Source organism: Anser anser, assembly GCF_964211835.1.
Source record: "Anser anser genome assembly, chromosome: 1".
Taxonomy (NCBI): domain Eukaryota; kingdom Metazoa; phylum Chordata; class Aves; order Anseriformes; family Anatidae; genus Anser; species Anser anser.
Window position 1 is genome coordinate 128,691,985 of NC_139720.1, and position 18,285 is coordinate 128,710,269.

Consider the following 18,285-nt stretch of genomic DNA (forward strand, 5'->3'; position numbering starts at 1 on the left):
GCACATAATTAACAGAGATTGGAGGAACGGGTGCAAGATCTGCTGGAATCGCTAGCAATCTGTGATAGCCTTGAGTCTTTCAGTCACTTCTAAACCAAATTTATAACTGTTTTTGGTGCTGGGTTGACAGCACCAAGTAACGAGAGAATACGATAGGTAGAACTGTTAGCAAAGGGAGGTTTAGTTTTTTTATTTCAGATTTTTACATCTCTGCAAGTAAACAACCAAAGTGTGCTATTTCTGTTTGATCTACTAATTGTAGTTTTCAGCCCCTCGCAATTAGGTGACTGAAAGAGCAGTAAGGCCAGGGCAGATTCCTACACGCAGCAATTATTAGGACAGGCATCGATGGTGTAGAGGTAAATAGTTGGCGTGGAAGATAGTTAATGCATATTGCACAAAATAGACAATATTCAGTACATATAATAGACTATATTTTATAAGCATTAGACACATCCTCTGTGTTTGTATGGGGGGTATATATGGTTTCTAGGTAGGCATATCCTTGTTTATGTGGAGATGTCTAAATACACAGCTGGATTCACACTCACAGTGCCAGTACCTCAGTACTTTTTACCTTTTACCCATGGCACATCCTCTAGGATGCAGCTTGACAGTAATAACTGTGTGGTTGGCTTGATGCTACTTGATAAAATCCTGAGAATGGAGGAGCGTAAGGTGCTTAGGCAATGCTTAAGTTAATCTCATGCCTTCCCAGAAAGCTGAGCAGCCGGCTAAGCAGCTATTCCTGAAAGAGGAAGGAAAAGATGGAGCTCAAGATGGGAAGCGTCCTGCTGTCTCTTCTTTTCTGGTACAAAGGTATGCACTTTGCCTCCCGAGAGGTGCTTTCTGATGTCCCTCTTTGTATTCCTTGTTTCATCCACTCCTCTTTGTGCTGCTGGGGGCTGTGGGGTACGGAGTGAGCTCCTCTCTGCACTTTCATGGAAGCATAATAATAATTCAGGGAAAGGAAAAATTGTGGAGGAGATGTGTAATTTATGTACATGAGTGAGCAGCGTTCTTACAGCTCTATGAATATTCAGTAGTACAACTCTGTCTTACAAAGTAATTGCAGAGTAAAAAAATTGCCATGTAATTTGTCAAAATATGAATTTGCACAGAAAATTGTAGTGCAGCTGAGCCAGTGAGTAAATAATAATGCTGATTTGAAAAATGAGGTACAGTAGAATATGAAAGACTGGTCCTTCATTAATCAAAACTCTTGATTAATCAAAACCCGATCATTTTCTTTAGCAGCAAGACATTGCTGATAGAGATCTGCTTTTTCTTAAAGGCTCTTTCAGGTATTTTGTCCTGGAAAAGAATTTCAAAGGCTCTTTAAGAATAAAAAGCAATCAGAAGTTAAAAAGTAAATGGGAAAAGTGTTTATCAGTCTTGGGGCTTTCTCAAAGTTACTTTTCAGAAAAGTAGCGATGATAGCAATTAAGTGGGAGCTAGAAGACAGAAATTTCAGGGTGATGGTCTCCTTCCGTTTTAATTAACCCAAATTTGGAATGAGGAGATCATTTTTGTATTGTGTTTGAACTTCTGACTTATTCAAAGCTGACAGAAAAGCTCTGAATGTCTTAAGGATGAGGTTGATCTCACTGGGTGCTGTGCAGTATCAACAAACATTAACATGTAGCTGGAATATGATGTGTCAGTGTGGGACAGATGTATCACCCAGAGATGTTGAATTCTCAGCGTTTCCCTTTGTCTAATTTTTAAAGTCCTCCTTTATTTCCATCACTTATTTTGGTCTACCAAACGCAATGGGCAGGAAAGCGTTGTACCTCCTGTACGGCTGTACCTCCATTTCATCCCGGTATGCTCAGATGTAGCCTGCTCCAATTAACGGGTCTTCCTTTTCATCTTCTAGCCAATAGTTGTTCACTGCCCTTGTACCAGATTTCTCAGCTGTCCTTCATTTCACGTAGAAATGTTACTGGTGCCTGAGCTTCTTGGAAGGGGGTTGTTACCCAGACTCCAGCACTTTTTCCTGATGGGCGGCATTACTGCAATTAGCCCTTGGAACGAGCTTGTACCTTGCTCCGAAGCCCAGGCACAGCTTGCTTTTAATAGACACCCACACATCAGGATATTTTCAGAGAGCCTGCAGTGAAAAATCACTTGCAGGATCACTTTCCAGGCGTCACTATTTTGGTATTTATTTTTTCCTCGCTAGTTTACTGCTTTTTTTAATCTACTGTGTTGTTTTCATATTTTCCTGTGCTCCACGGCCCAAGCAGCCCCTTCCACGTGATCGGTGGGCAGCGACCCTTTGCCCAGGCCCCCCCTCTGGCCCCCTCCTCTCTCACTATGGAGAAGGTGCTGGGGGGTCAGCCCCGAGCCACCTGCCCCGATGCCACCATAAGCTCCTTAGCGATTTTCTCCAGCAGAGCCAGCGGCTTATAGGAGCACCCCGGCCCCCGCGCTTTGGCTGGGCTCCCACTTGCTGGGGACCCTTCCGAAGCAGCAGCAGCAGCAGCAGGAGGATCCTGCACCAGCACCCCAGAAGCCGCCAGCCCCATCCGTAGCACCCCAAGTCGGGGGTAACACGAACACGGTTGGGGCATGTTGAATGTGACGTGTTGGTGCCACGTCGCTCCGTCCCAGCTCATCACACGTCGGGGAATAGGCACATCTCAATAGTTAGAAAGGGTGCATTTTTTTTTTTCACCCCTTTATATTTTTCACAGCTTTGGAAAATCAAAACCAAAAACCAAAAGCCCAAACCCGCCTTCGGATCACACTAAATAACATCTTTAGTGCCACCCTTTGGCACAGCTGATACATCCAGCAAAATTACTAAAATTGCTATGCAGGCAATGCTCTGCATAGCCAAGTGAGAAGGAACAAACACGTCAATAAGATCAGAAAAGGCCAAAAATTTTCAAAGGAACACTTTGGAAAAAAGATAATTGCCCTGCTTGAAAGAAGAAGAGGGGAAAAGGTTGATTTTTTTTTTCTGATTTTTTTTTTTCCAAATATTTTCACAACATAAAAGATTTGTAGAAACACTGTGGAGACAGCAGGTGTAAAAGTGAAATGACTATGAATTAAATAGGTATACTCGTCCTTATTTATATAAGGTTTTTATAACTTTGAGAGAAATACCAGAACATATTAAATGAAACATGATACAAATGAACAAAAATGGAAACCAAATTAAAATGCCATTTAAATAAAGAAAATTAAATACAAGTGAAAACAGGAAAAAAACAGAGCAACAAAATACATGAGGAAAAAGGTAACAGCATTAAAGCACGAGGGAGGAGCTGAGCGCGACGGATGAGCCCCTCTCCCCTCTGCAGCGGTGCTGGCGCTGCGGTGCCTCTTGCCTGCGGTTGCTGGCTCTAGTGCTGAGCAGCAGCCAGGGGAAGCAGGCTGAGCATGTGGGAACCCCTGGATGAGTGCCCTGCTTTCGTGATGCCTGTGTGGCACCCCAAATCTTGCGCTGGAGGCAGATCTGAAGACTCCAGGGTGGCTCCTGCCTGCAGATGAAGATAACTCACCTCCTTTTTCGGAGGGCTTGGGACCCTTTGGGTGCAAAATGCTGTGCAGCTTCGTGGCTGCTTTGCAGGCGGAAAGGTGCAGTACTGGTGAAAAGGGTGCCCCCACCAAGGGCTCATCACGGCCCTTTCCTGGCTGTGTTTGCCCCCTTAGGAGGAGGTTTCCCACTCTTTGGAGATAAAGGTGCTCTTTGCTCTTGGCCCTCTGTGTTGCCTTACCTAACTGCTTGCTGAGGCTCTGTGTTGTAGTGCTCAAGAGAGAGCAGGGACCTGAAATGCAGCACCTTTCCAGAAACGTGATAAAGCCAGTGCTATTCTTTCCATTCTCCTCTTTTATTCCCGAGACAGCTTTTCTGGGGCCACAGTCACATCTCTCCATGTTTTAAAATGCTTTCCTTCGCCCTGTACAATGTCCCACGCATGCAGGAGGGAAGGAGCTGAGCAGCTGCGCAGGAGCAGCCACGCAGGGAATGTGCTGCACCGTGCAGGCAGTGCTCTCCACTAGGAGAAGCAGGGGGAAAGTGGTTTTGCTCATCTCTCTGAGCCCTGTTCAGTGGAGATGCTGCTTGCACAAACAAGAGGTAACGTTATTTTCCAGATGAAGAGCTAGGCCACCTAAATTGTCAAGTCAATAAACTCATTAACATTTTCCACATACTGTGCCTGCAATGAGCAGGCAACTTACCGACTTACTCCAGTAAATTGAGTGACCGATGTTTGCTCTATGCTTTATTTTAATTCTCCATTTTATGTTACAACGTGCTTCCTGATCCTTGTACATTTGCCATTAATTCTAGCCACTCTAGGAAGGACCGCTTGCTGTCGTGGCAATATGGTCAGGATGTTCAATGCGATTTCCCAGCAGTGACCTTCTTGAGATGCGCTCAGCCTTTACCCGTGTTACTTCTGGCCACACTTACCTTCTTCCTTTCTATCTTGTGTTTAGTCACATTCTCCATGACCAGAGATTTTCCGAGACCTGCACTTTTCTGTTCCTGTCACTAAAATGACAGTGCTTCATAGCATGGCAGCCTGTTGCACTCCTGCCTGCCCATTCTGGACTTGATGTGAATCCCTGCTCGTTGTTTGCAGCCACACAATGACCCCCGGTGTTCAGACAAGCACCTTGGCCTTTGCAAATTGCAGGACTCACACAAACCTCACTTGGGAAACTCCTGTGGTGGTCATTGAGCCATCACCGGGATCCTGCCCTGAAGAGCATTGCAGTCTGGGCTTAAACCAGACATCGCACTGCTAGAAAGAGGAGAGAAGGGGAGAAGCTGAGGAAAGACATCCTGTCCACCAGGATGGGCACCCAAATCCATGCACAGGTGCTTACCTGAGCCCCAGCCCCCACGTGCTGTGCTGTGAGGCAGCATTTGTGGCCAGCCGTGTGTTGGATGTGTCTCACGGCACGTGGGATGGAGGGACAGGAAAGGGGCAAGCTGTATCTCCCTCTCTCTCATGAACGCGCAGAAATAATGTTTTATTTCACTGAACTGATGGTTTGCCAAATGTCTTGGGGCACTTCAGGGGCTGTAAATATGTCTCTTTCCTTTTTAATGTTTCTTTCTTTCTTTCTGTTTCTTTTTTTTTTTTTTTTTTTTCAATCCTGTGCTTTTAAAACAACAGCCTGCGGCGGCCGTGCAGGACTTAGACTCTTCCACGAATTGCAGCAATTCGTTCTGTCTGACCTACAATTACCAATTATCTTTGTAACCTTCCTTGAAGGCAAACACGCTCACTAAAAAAGCACGCTGGCCATCACATTTTTAGACTATTGGCAGCTAGCTTTCCTCTTCATTTCCTTTGTAGGACAGGGCCCATCACAGCTGTAAACACACCAATATATCAATTACTACTTTTTCCAGCCAACTGCAGGCAAGGGCATCGCTCCCTTTGCTTTCCTCTCCCAACACCAAGGGCTCTCAGGCCACGCTGCCCAGGTGGGACGTTTGGAGGTCTGCTTAACGGTCCTGGGAAACTGAAGCAAAGGCAGCCATCTCTGTATTTAAAAATGTTTTTATGTATTTCTTTACCATTTTGTTCCTTTATAAGCTCTTCTTTCAGGCTCTTGATACATTCGAGCTCACTATCAAACCCTAGGAGCCGTTGCATTTCAGTAACAAACAGAGCGTTGTATACAGTTTATATTTCAGTTGATTATAATTGCACAGCATTTGTGAATCTTTTGAGACGAAACTTGCTGTATGAATGCAAGATGTAAATTACCAGCATTAGTTGGACCTTCCTAGGCTCAGCAAAGTAACAGTGTGTGAATGAATAAATCATAACTAGATTTCAGTGAATAATTCAGAGCCTAATTCATTTGATAAAAAGATCCTCTTTTCCTATTCACAAAACCTCTGTTTGGAGATTGCTGTATTCTCATGGTTTCTGTATGCAAGATTTTACCTGCTCCATAGCTTGGTTCTTAGTGGCTTGGAAGTTCACTGTGGGTACTGGAAACATGAGGGCTGACATCTGACTTGTATTGATGAAGTATCAGCAGTCACAGGAGCTTCTAAAAATGATTTTCATAGCTGTCTGGACACTATTCTGCCAGCCCAAATGCTATTAAAATAGTCAGCTTTGGACTTCACGGGGAAGTGGGAGAGCCCTTTCAGCAAGGAAAGGGTTTGTATAAAAAAAGCCATTGCTCAGGGACGGGCAGATGATAAAACAGGTCAGGTGTTGCAAAAATAGCAGCTCTTCCTCTACAGCCACTGCACCTCCCGCCCCCCTCTCCCCCTCAAAAAAATGAAACCAACCAAAAAAAGAACAAAAAGGAGTCTTGCATGTAAGACTGCTTGGGAAGACCTATTTACATTTTGTTTTCCTCCGTCTCAGTTCAGAGGGAGGGCTCTCATGACAGCCACCTCTAGGGAAGTCGTGTCCCCTCCAAAGCCACCAGTGACTGGCAGTGGCTGCAGGCTGGGATTTCACCCTTCATCAGCTCACAAGTTCTGTAGGCAAAATGGGAAATAAAAACTTTAGGGCAGGAAGATGGAAAGGAGGAATAGGAGCAACATTAGCTGGAAAGCAGAGGCTGAAGCTAACGTGGATTTGTCCTCAGGATGTTTCAGGCATGTCTGATCAGAAAGAGGAGACATCAAAGCCATCAAAAGGAAAACCCATTGGGAAGTAGCAATGACATGGGCATACAGAGTGTCCTGTTCCTGCCCATGCTGATACCCATGTCCTCTTGCTTTCCCCTGGCAATCAGACTGGGGAGAGGCATTAGATTCATCAGTCCTTTCTCCCTTTATTTGTACCCAGTTCAGGAGTAATACTCCTTGCATTTCCTGATGTTCGCGGGCAGCATCTTCATGTCTGAACTCTCTCTCTTCTTCCCTCCATGCCTCCTGCCCCAGCTGCGCTGGCCCTCTCCCCCGGCGAGGTAAGTCCTCACGGCTGGCTCGGCTCCCACAGGTGGCAGGAGAAGCAGCAAGTGCTCAGCACCTCCAGGGGCCAGGTGGAGTAACGCGGGGTGGGTGTGGGACCACATCCGCCGTGGGTTTGTTAGCAGGTTGAGGGTGCTGGTCGCCTTAGCTGAGGCAACTTTCAAATCTTTGTATTTTGAAATTCTTCCTATGCCTTCTTCACGCAACAAAAGAGTGAATCTGTGTTTGTACCCATGAAGGTCACCCGAGTTTCACAGGCAGCATTTAAGAGCAGCTGTTGGCATCAGGGAGTAAAATATGACCCCCAGAAGGTATATGGTGCCAGGGTCTCCTCTGGCTCACTCTGCAACAACCTTCCACTGCCACTCTTGCAGCGTCCTTTTGGGGGCACCCAGCTGGGAGCTGGCCGCTGGCACTCGCTCGGTGGCATGGTTTGGGGGTCCTGAAGTCTGCAGTGACACTGTGGTTCAGCAGCAGCCAAGTAGGTTGCAAAATTTAGCTGCAGACACCTTTTATTTCCCTGTGGATGTCACCCTACGTGACCACACAGGTGACTAAACTCGCTTCTGGACTCGTTTTTAGCTTTGTGTCATTATTGTTGATGATTGTTTAATTATTTATTTATTTATTTATTTTACTTTCCCTTTAGGATGAGAGACTGGAGCTGTGGCACAGCAAGGCTTGCAAATGCGATTGCCAAGGAGGTCCTAACTTGGTGTGGTCCAGCAGGACTAACAGCTTAGAGTGCATGCCAGGTAATGGGCTATCCCTCTTTCAACAATTGTTGCGTTACGGTCTTCAGCAGCTTCCTCCATTTCACCTTGTGTTGTAATGAGGACGTTACAGCAGTGCTTGCTCCAAACCCAGCTGCCAGTGGGGCTGGTGGAGCTGTGCCCATGGGAGGTGCAGGGTGACCATGAGCCAGCGGAGGGGCAGCAGCAGCCCAGGCCTGGAGAGGGTACCTGCTGTCCCTGTAGCCCCCAGCACTGGTGCTCCAGCAGACTGCCCAGGGAAGCTAATGGATGTGCAGAATTTGCTTTAGGAAACTTCTTGTACCACGTGGGTTGACTTCCTCATGCTGCAGTTTGGCCTATGACTTCTTCTCTCCCCAGGGGTCAAAGAAAATGGTTTATCCTTTCTTTGCAACATCTTTTTAAGCAATAGGTGGCCATAATTAAGTTTCAGTTTTCTCCGGACTGCTCCTGCCCAGCTCCTCAGTGACCCAACTTCCTTGATTTCTGTTCATGCTCTTTCCTCTACAACTGCTCCTCATTTTCTCTGAGGTGTTACCCCAGAAAGGCTTTATTGGTGCCAGACTGGTCTTTGGATTTAGCTCATGTGACCCACAGAACCACCCTCCCGTCTACACCTGTGTCACATTGATGCCCAGAGGGATTCACAGCTCTGTCCAGGTGCCACCGAAAGAGGTATCTGCCTTATGCCCACAAGCAACTACCTCTTCCCAGCTCCTGCAGGAGGCCGTGCAATGGCTGGAGGTGTGTTTTGCTGCCCCTGGTTCCCCAGGGGAGATGGGGGGACCCTCCACCCTGGCACCCAGTGTCTGGCCTTGCTGCTCTGCCAGAAGACGAGGGTGGGTGGGTTACCCTGGAAGCACTCTGAGTGGAGCCAAGACGGGCTGGAAAGCAAATAAAAACATGCATTTACAAGAGACGGAAGAGATGACATCGCCGGCAGAGCTTGCAGAAATGAGAGGGGGAAAAAAACAGGTGTTCCTATCCCACGCTGGTGTTGGATGTGAAGGCTTCCCACCCGCGGCGTGACTCAGCGGATGAGCGCAGAGGCTTTCCAGCCATCCTCACCCAGCCGTCTGCTTCCCCTGAGCTCTCTCTTCCTCCATGTATCCCACTCCCACAGAAGCTCAGGGCTCAGCCGGCTGGGGCATGGCCCGCAGGCTTCTTCCCTGTCCAAAGAAACTCCCAGGAGAGGATTCATCTGCCCTGGGCACGTGTCAGCATTTCAGGTTTTCCACACCATCCCTCAGTTTTGTCAAGATTCTTAGGTCTGCCACAGTATGAAAAGGACATAAAACTGTTAGAGAGCATACAAAGGAGGGCAACAAAGGTGATGAAGGGTCTAGAGGGCAAGATGTATGAGAAGCGGCTGAGGTCCCTTGGTTTGTTCAGCCCAGAGCAGAGCAGGCCGAGGGGAGGCCTCATGGCGGCCTGCAGCTCCCTCACGAGGGGAGCGGAGGGGCAGGCGCTGAGCTCTGCTCTCTGGGGACAGCCACAGGACCCGAGGGAACGGCATGGAGCTGGGACAGGGGAGGGCCAGGCTGGGTGGTAGGGGAAGGGTCTGCACCCAGAGGGTGGTCAGGCACCAGGGATGTGGTCATGGCACCAAGCCTGCTGGAGTTCAAGGAGTGTTTGGACAGCGCTCTCAGACACCTGGTCTGATTTTTGGGTGGTGCTGTGGGGATCCAGGAGTTGGACTCGATGATCCTTGTGGGTCTCTTCCAACTCAGGATATTCCATGATTCTGCGGTTCTGTGTTGGCCTTGTGCAGGGCCATGTACCCTCCACCACGCTGTCCCCTGACCATGCATGGTGTCCCCTTTCCCCTCCATCCCTCCTGCCAGAATTGAGCAGCCATCTTGCCAACCATCTTTGTCACTGCATGTTCACGAAGCCCACAAGTGGTGGGTAGGTACCTGCGGCCCTTCTGTCCTTTTCTGAGTTTCGCTCCATTCAGAAGGCATCCCTTGCACTTCCATATCCTACACATATAACCGTATCCCTTTGCATGGAGCTGTGTGTAAGCATATTTTGGAGAAATACAGGTTACCACACACTCCAGATAACCACATAGGATCCCCCTGCTTCCTGCAGTCCTGGTGTCATGCGTAAATGATAGCATCAACACATTCAAAGCACTGCAAAGCCTTGTGGAAACGCTGAGTTGCAGGTGGCGCTGGATAACCCATTCAGAAGTCCTTCTCGTGGTCGTTCCCTACCAGTGCTTACTTCTGGGATGCCAGCCTGTTCTTACATTGCATACTCTTGCTATTTAATAGTGCTTTTTTTTTTACCTTAGTGGCATGCAGTTCTCAGTCTAAAGCCTTGCAAAAGCATGGTAGTGCACTGCTGTCACGTGCACCAAGGAGGGGTAGGCGGCAGATTTGGCTCTGTTTGATCCAGCTTCAGTTGAGGGAAGGGACATGTATGTGAAAAGAGTGGCTCCAGACCTCCTGGCCAGGTTGGGTGTGAGAGACAGCTCTCACAAATTATCATCTTGTAGCTGAATAGAAGGCTTCCTCCTTGCATAAGGAAGGTCTGTTTCCTGGATAATGCACGTTGCACAACTCCTTGCCTGTGACCATGCTGTCTGGGGTGGGTTTACAGACCAGCTGTGCTGGCGTGGTAGCAGCGCTCTCTCTGCATGGCCTCACAGCCACTCGATGAGTTTCCTTCAGGTCAGCAATAAAGGCATTATGTGGTGTAGCCGGTTTGGCTGGGCGGGCACCAAGCATCTGCTTGGGGGTCTCTGTGTGCAGCATGGCACTGTGCGCCAGAAGGTGACCTGCTAATTGCATTGAGGTTGTGTGATCTGTGGATTAGTGTTGCTAAAAGTAAAACCACGCTGCCTTTGAGATAAGCCTGCCAAGTAGTAAACATGTGGGGCCACCTCAGCTGCTCTCTACAAGCAGTTTCTTACACAGAAAACTTAACCAGTTCCAGGGCCCCCAGCACAAAGAAGGACATGGGCCTGTTGGAATGGGTCCAGAAGAAGGCCACAAGGATGGTCAAGGGGCTGGAGCACCTCTCCTATGGGCACAGGCTGAGGGAGTTGGGGCTGTTCGTCCTGGAGAAGAGAAGGCTACAGGGAGGCCTTATGGCAGCCTAACAGCACCTAAAGGGGGCTACAGGAAAGCTGGGGAGGGACTCTTGGTCAGGGCGTGTAGTGATAGGACAAGGAGTAATGGCTTTAAACTAAAAGAGGGTAGGTTTAGATTAGATATAAGGAAGAAATTCTTCCCTCAGAAGGTGGTGAGGCCCTGGCACATGCTGCCCAGAGAAGCTGTGGATGCCCCATCCCTGGAGGTGTTCAAGGCCAGGCTGGATGGGGCTTTGGGCATGATGGGGGGGTTGAACTACATGATCTTTAAAGGTCTCTTCCAACCTAAACCATCCTGTGATTCTATACTTCTATTTACTGAACTTCATTTAATGTGGTGGAAAAGCTGGTGGGGGCATGATTAACTGTCCCCAAGAAGGCAGGTGGCTATAAATCCACAGCATGGTTTTACCCCTGCCACCACATCACATTCAGCCCTTCAGAAAGGTGAAAGCTAATCTGTTTCCTTCTGATTGTCTCTTTAATGTCATATAAATGCGAAGTGTGTGCTGTGGGTGCAGAGGTTTCAAGCAGCTGGTACTGGCCGTTGTTAATGGACTTGGTGTTTCCATGCCTGGAGGAAGGCAGGACAGCAGCTGTGTGGTTTTTGGGGGAAAATACATTAATGAGGGACCAAGTGAACAAAATATGTTAATGAGATATTGACATGGCCTGGTGGAAATTGCTGATGAGACTTCGACCGTCCTGCTGGCATGCTTGGGCATTGTGCCAACCAAGGGGCAGTGGCTGGAGGAGGCAGTGGTCACACTGTGCCCTGGGTGTGCTCTGACACCCTGCTCATTTTGTAACCAAGAGGCATTACACCACTCTGTCAGACCTGGCCAAGGCTTGAAAATGACCCACCCATGAGCAAAGCTGCACAGAGCTTCACTTGCTCTTTTATTTCCCTTGAAATGAGCCATGCTGATATGGCATGAGGGCACCACACATGCAATGAGTGTGTCCCTGCTCCCCTATGGAGCTGGGCTTGGTAGCCTGAAGATCTGAAGGCAAAAACTCACAAGGAGGTCCCTGAGCCTTCCGCAGGGCCAGGCATTACACCTCACTGACACTGAACTACCTGCACATTTTCCATAAGGCCAGACCACCTCCAAATACAAAGATAATCCCCATAAGAGAAAATGCAGGAGATCTGAGGATGCTTGTGGAGGGATGATTGGAACAGGCTCAGCAATTTTGCTGTGTAGGCACAGCTGTATATCAAGACAATGAATGGAGGAGCTGAAGCTCAGCAAGAAAAGCCATGCCAGACATTTCTAAAGGACCAGGCAGAGGCGAATAGCCTGGAGGCAGGATCAAGGACCATGGATCCATCCTGGATCTGCTTGTGCCTGCTAGCAGGAAGAAGGAAATTGGGAGATCACAACATCTGAATAAAACCTTCCCCCCAAAATGCTGCAAGCAGTACAGACTTAGGCAGTTTAATGACTGCATGCAAGAGGAGTGAGATATTAAGCCATTGTGTCCCCTGGGCAGAAAATTCCGTAGGGGTTGTTGTCCAGGTTTAAGAGCATCCCCTCCATCCTGGCCAGAGAGGGGAGGGTCCAAAGAAACCACAGAGGTTGTTGACAAAAGAGTCAGGCAAACACAACCAGGAGGCGGAGCAGCTCAGTCCCTGATGGTAGCATGTTTTCTCCCTTGCTCTGCAGAGTGCCCCTACCACAAGCCTTTGGGCTTTGAGTCCGGCGCTGTCACCCCTGACCAGATCAGCTGCTCCAACCCCGAGCAGTACACCGGCTGGTACTCCTCATGGACGGCCAACAAGGCCCGCCTCAACGGCCAAGGCTTCGGGTGAGTCTGAAAATACCTCCCTGTGCACATGGGGGTCCCGTGGGTGGGCACGGGGGGCCGGCCCCCAGGCAGCATGGGGCAGGCAGGGTGGCCCGGGTGATGGAGGAGGGTGCAGCGGGGCCGGCGGTGTCCCCCCAGGTGTGCCTGGCTCTCCAAGTACCAGGACAATGGGCAGTGGCTGCAGATCGACCTGAAGGAGGTGAAGGTGATCTCGGGGATCCTCACGCAAGGGCGTTGCGACGCCGACGAGTGGATGACCAAGTACAGCGTGCAGTACCGCACCGACGAGAATCTCAACTGGGTTTACTACAAGGACCAGACCGGGAACAACCGGGTGGGTAGACTTTGCACGTCGGCCACTCGCAGTGGTGGTGGGCCACTTGGTGGCATGAAAGTGTTGGGCCTTGGGGAAAAGCACCTCAAGACGGGGGGGCTGTGGGAGAAGCAGGGTGGATGGGGCTCGGGGCTTACCCCATGGCATGCAGGGCTCCATCCCTGTGGCCATCCCCCTGCTACGGTGACAGTGAGCGTCACACTGGACTGCCTGCCCGTGCCTCTCTTGCCAGGTTTTCTACGGCAACTCAGACCGGTCGTCCTCAGTGCAGAACCTGCTGCGGCCGCCCATCGTGGCCCGCTACATCCGCCTCATCCCGCTGGGCTGGCACGTGCGCATCGCCATCCGCATGGAGCTCCTCGAGTGCCTGGGCAAGTGCGGCTGAGGCCCCGCCAGCCCCGCGTGGTCCTCTGGGACAGGAATGAGGAGGTGTCCGCCTGTACGGCCACCCCATCTCGCTGTTGATGTGTCCTGCAGCGACGGTCCTGCAGTGTAAACACCCGCCCTGCGAGTGGAAGGGCTTTCTTGAATAAAGCATTGCTTTATGCCATGCCTGGTGATAAAGCTAAACCCTACTGTAGAAGGCTTTTTTGTTTGTTTGTTTTGTGGGGCACACCCCAGCAAAATTGGAGTGGTTCATTGCAGGTGATCTGCCTCTTGTGACCTCTTCTGATCTCTATGGGCAGAGAGCTGCATGGCTGCTGTGTGGGGCAAAAGATGAGATGTGACTAAAACTAAAGAGATACAACCAAAAAGATCAGAAAAGCCTTTGGATGTCTGTGAAATTCATCACATTTTATTCATTCACAGGGTGGATGTTTCTGTCATGATTTCCTCCTCCCCCCCCCCCCCCCCCAAAGCCAAATAATAACTGTCAGAAAACTAGGCTGTTCTGGCAAGTCTGAAAACTTCTCGTCTACTATACCAATAGTATGAAGTCTACGGAGATGTAGGAAGACCAATCCCCACCTGCTGAAATGATGATTATTATTGTGTCACCATATCACTCATGCTTCTCCCCCCGTCCTCCCCCCAAATGAGTTTTGCCTATCCACAAATAGGTTGAGGGGCACATTTTCTTAATAAGAAATCAGTAAATCCATGGGGCTCTCCATTAATGCCAGCATAGCAGTCCAGGCAAGCTCTGCGGGGAAGGTCAGCAGAAGCACATGCCCTTATATACCAAGACACCATGCTAATATATTTGCCACCACATGACTGAGCCTATATTAGGATATAATAAAGCCTCAGAGGAAGGAAAGACTGTGCAGGTAGAAAAGGCCTGTGCTATCACTCTTCCAGCCTCCCAGTTTCAAACAGGACAGCAGACCCTTTTTCCAGACTGAAATGTACGGCAATAAATAAGGTGGAACTAACAGGCACACACTGAATTTCACAGCTCATTTGCGTCCTGCCTCGCCCTGTCCTTTGCCTGCACTTCACCTCTCAGCCTGGACGGGGAAGGGACCTGCTGCTGGCTTTTATCTGCAACATCAAAATGGTGCCCGCTAAAGCAGGCGTTTCTCTTCTCATCCGAGCTATGCCGCTCGCTTCCTAATTGACCTCCGGAAATTCACTTAACCTCTGCCTCTTATCTAAAAAGAGGGGTGCTGAGAGCCTTAATTAATTAAGTGGTCCTAAAACGCTTTTAGAAGTGCACTTGACTTCCACCTCTGCATAAACACAGCATATTGAAGTACGAGTGCGACTGAGGGCATTATTAAAGCATGATAGAAGCAGCCAAAACACAATTACACAAATGCAAAGATTTTCCTCATAAAGTTGAACTTTTCCTAGCACAGCAATGTCATTTTAATTTTGGGCACAGATGCCTCCAATCACCATTAACCAGAGGAGCAACTGTGACAGCCAGAAATGACGCAAAGCAGTGATGAAAAGGCAATCTTCTAGGAGTGAGAAATCCTGCAGGAATTCACCTGCAAAGGTAGGGAGACTGATGTATGGCTTTGCAACCTGTACAACACAACAGTTTTGAAATAGGAAGTAGGAATAAGAGCTCTTTTTAGCTTCATGACATGAATTTTTAGACTGGAGCGCTTACACAGAGATGTGAGGAAACTGTGATGAGTAGTTAAGCTTGCCCAATCCCAGTTACGTGATAAAGAGACCAGCTCTGGCCCTCCACTCCAACTGTACAGCTCCTACAAGAGTAGGCCCTTTTTCTTAACGCATTCCTGCAGAAATTACCCCTTAATGGCCATCAGAGAGGGAGATACCCACACCCAGTCTGCTCTCCGTCCCAAGGGAGACCAACGTGGAGCACACTGTGGCTGCCATGGTGAGGTGCCTGACCAGGCCTTCTTCAAGGAGGTGGCCGCTCCGTCCTCTGGAGCCCTGCAGGGAGTGCACTGAAGGGCACCGAGAGCCTGGGTTCGTTACCATGAGATGGTTAGAAGAGTCAGAGCAGAGAGGGGTGCTAAGGGCAGAGCCACGTCCCAGGAAAATAGGATTTCAACTAGGTTTCTGGCTGAGAGCTTTAAAACACTCCCTGCTCCTCAGCTTGCTTCCAATTACCCTGAAGAATGAGGGATTGATGGAGAAATATTTAAAGTTTTTTGAAGCTGTACAAAGTGACAAAAAAAGTCGTGACCAGGACACGCTAAAGGGGAACCCATTAAAGGGGAACCCCCCCAGTATCGCTGACACCCACGTAGTTCCCCAGCAGAGCCTCAGTTGATGCGCGGGAGCAATGCGTTATGCAGCCAGACACGTGCCAGCTTCTCAGACCGGGAGCGTCAGGGCCTAGCAGTAAGGTGCTGGGCACGGGAGCTCCGCTGCCCGCCTGCCCTGCCCTGCTCCTCTGCTCCCGGCCGATGGATGGATGCACCGGGAGGCGCTGCGCAGGGAACACGACGAGCCACCGAGCCATGCCAGTGTTCTAGTGCAAAATCTGCATTTTTATTAAAGACATATTTTGGAAGGCCCATTCAAAAATACATTGTGCTCAGTAAAAATTAACCATTTCCATGCTGATAATTAAGATTACCACAGTTTTTTTTTTTCTCTTTTAGAATATTTACAGCAACGATAGAAATTGTACAGAAGTTAAGAATGGAATACATGCCCAAAAAAAATTTGGTAAGGTGTACCAACAACATGATACAAAGGGTTGTATACAAACACTTTACAAATGGTTTATTAACTTGCATGAAGTCATCCTTAAATATTCAACACATTTTAAAATCAATTTGTATTCCAGGATTAAAAGGATTAACACCACACCACGTTCCTTCCACAACAGAAAGCATGACAGATTTAAAAGTTTGTGCGCTTTAGATTTCTAATAGTTGTTAAAAACATTGGGGAATCTTATCCATAAATTTGGAATTTTTGAAAGCAACCTCCCCAGTCTGGTATTTTTCGAATAGTCTGTATTGGCAGATTGTGAAAAAAGATCCCATTTTTTCTTAACCTAGTTCTTCCTTCTTTCTCCCCAATTAAATAAATTCAGAGTTCAAGATTTCACAGTGGAGATCTAAGCAGTCCTGGAAGTCCTTAACAGATTAACCAGATTTAAAAATGCCTGCATAGAATTTCCAACAAATTATGGTTTCGTGGAAAATTTTAGCTTATTGTTCCATATAAACCAAATGCATATAATGTTACTCCTTTAGATTACACATATCCTTCAGTAGTATGAGTCTAAGATGTGCACTAGCCAAAAAAAAAAAGTGAGAAGAAAAGGAAAGCCGAGACAGTTAGCTACACCTAGAGTTTTGCCTTACTAAACAGTTAAAAGCTCTGCCATTGGATTTACAAGTCAAGAGTTTACACCAAGAGGTTCATATGCTATAGGAAACTTGAATAACATCTTCCATCTTGCGCTATGAACATGCTTTAACTTTGCTAATGGAAAGCTCTACGAAAGCAGTTACTTCACAAAGCATTTATACGCCTGTACAGTTAAGATGCCACCTTGCATTTCTCGCAATGGACCCAGAGAAGCAATGCCCTGTAAAACAGAGACCTGGTGGAACAGAAAGCCGGGTAGGCAGTGTGTTTTGGTGGGGGCACGATGAGGTACGGTATCTCACCCAGATGAAATGAAAAATAAAAATGAAGAAACTCCTGAGCAAGTCTATAAGGATAGCTGTTTGAATAAAACAGCAAACAGGGTGGAGTAGTAGATAAGGCCTCTAACTCCCTGATAATCTGCACTAGAGAAAGAACAAAGAACAAGGCAACTGCAATATTCGAGAACCACATGGGGAAGAGCAAGGGAAGACTGCAAAGCAGTGCAAAGGATGGCGTTAGGATTCTAGAAGGAGAGCTAAGATGGCTTGGAGGTTTTAGAAGTGTATCAGATGAAGGCCCATCAAAATTTTATTACTTGGTTGCTAACAGTGCCTAGAGGAAGAATCTTTTTATACATCTGTTCAAAATTTGGAGTCAATAATAAACTCGGAACAAACAAACCAAACCTCGACCACGTTCTGCAAGAGAGAGGAGGTAGATTGACTGGTAGAGAAGACAAGAGATGTGTAGAGTCACTCTTAGCCTTAGTCACAAATTCCAAGTTCAGACCCTTGAGCCATGTTTTAAGAGACACATTTACCTGGCGACATATTTTGGGTTATATTCTAAAAGAGCCTGAGAAGCAATCTGAGCTGCTGGAACAACAGCATTGAAGTATGGAGGGCTCATCCTCTCACTTTCTGTGCACCTTCCAGTTAGTTTGGCAAAAAAGTCACCTTTTGCTCCAATCAGTTGACTGTATGCAATGATATTCCTGCTAACAAATAAGCATCCGAGCACAACTTGGAGCAAGTGAACTTCAAACCTAATCTATCCTGCCTCGCGCAGTAGCTATTAAGAAAGACTGCTGAGACAACAGGCTATCTACAACAGGTTTTCTCTTCAGATTAAGAGGATCTCCTGTAAAATTTGCTTTGCTTAGCTATCATGAACTTTGCTTCACGATTGCAGAGTGGGAGATCTTCAGTTTCATTACAACATCTGAACCAAGCAATGTGTACAAGTGTTCAGTAGCCTGATGAGCCTGAAGCAATGATGCACTGGTGCTGTTTGACTCTGAGAAAGGAGCCGACATCTAGAACTTCCAAGCTGTGTTATATTAAAAGGGTTTACTCAAATTGCTCCCTTTTTAACAAAGGCCAGAAAGTTAAATGGCTTTTCTCCTCATTCCCTACAAACCCAGCTAATGAATGGTTAATATCATGACACCATTAGAGAGAACTGTTTGGGGAAAGGCACCTGTTCTTATACAGTGTCCTGATTTAAAGGTCATTTAAAATGATTTAATAGGGCACTTCACCTTTCCAAGCATCTTCTGTGACGCTCCTATCCTATTCCAAATGGTGGGCCTACGTACATGAACAGCCCAGATGTG

The 18,285-nt window shown here is 47.8% G+C and overlaps 1 protein-coding gene across 3 annotated transcripts; it reads left to right on the forward strand.

The window, feature by feature from the left end:
- The first annotated feature begins 319 nt into the window (after window positions 1–319).
- On the forward strand, window positions 320–13,744 carry RS1 (retinoschisin 1). Of its 3 annotated transcripts, XM_083820291.1 has the most exons (6): window positions 324–819; window positions 6,887–6,912; window positions 7,566–7,671; window positions 12,439–12,580; window positions 12,719–12,914; window positions 13,147–13,744. In XM_083820291.1, the coding sequence occupies exons 1-6, from the start codon at window positions 768–770 to the stop codon at window positions 13,297–13,299; spliced, it is 675 nt and encodes a 224-aa protein (XP_083676417.1). In that variant the 5' UTR covers window positions 324–767; the 3' UTR covers window positions 13,300–13,744. The 3 variants fall into 3 exon arrangements, with proteins under 3 accessions (XP_083676415.1, XP_083676417.1, XP_083676416.1); XM_083820289.1 differs by having other exon boundaries at window positions 320–819; window positions 12,719–13,744; XM_083820290.1 differs by lacking the exon at window positions 324–819 and having other exon boundaries at window positions 5,143–7,466; window positions 12,719–13,744.
- The last annotated feature ends 4,541 nt before the right edge of the window (window positions 13,745–18,285 follow it).

Bases quoted from the DNA above. Each gene is read 5' to 3' on its own strand.
- RS1 (XM_083820289.1), top strand. From the start codon at position 768: ATGGAGCTCAAGATGGGAAGCGTCCTGCTGTCTCTTCTTTTCTGGTAC. The intron at 820-6,886 runs GTATGCACTTTG...CTCCTGCCCCAG, and splicing joins TCTTCTTTTCTGGTACAAAG to CTGCGCTGGCCCTCTCCCCC. The intron at 6,913-7,565 runs GTAAGTCCTCAC...CTTTCCCTTTAG, and splicing joins TGGCCCTCTCCCCCGGCGAG to GATGAGAGACTGGAGCTGTG.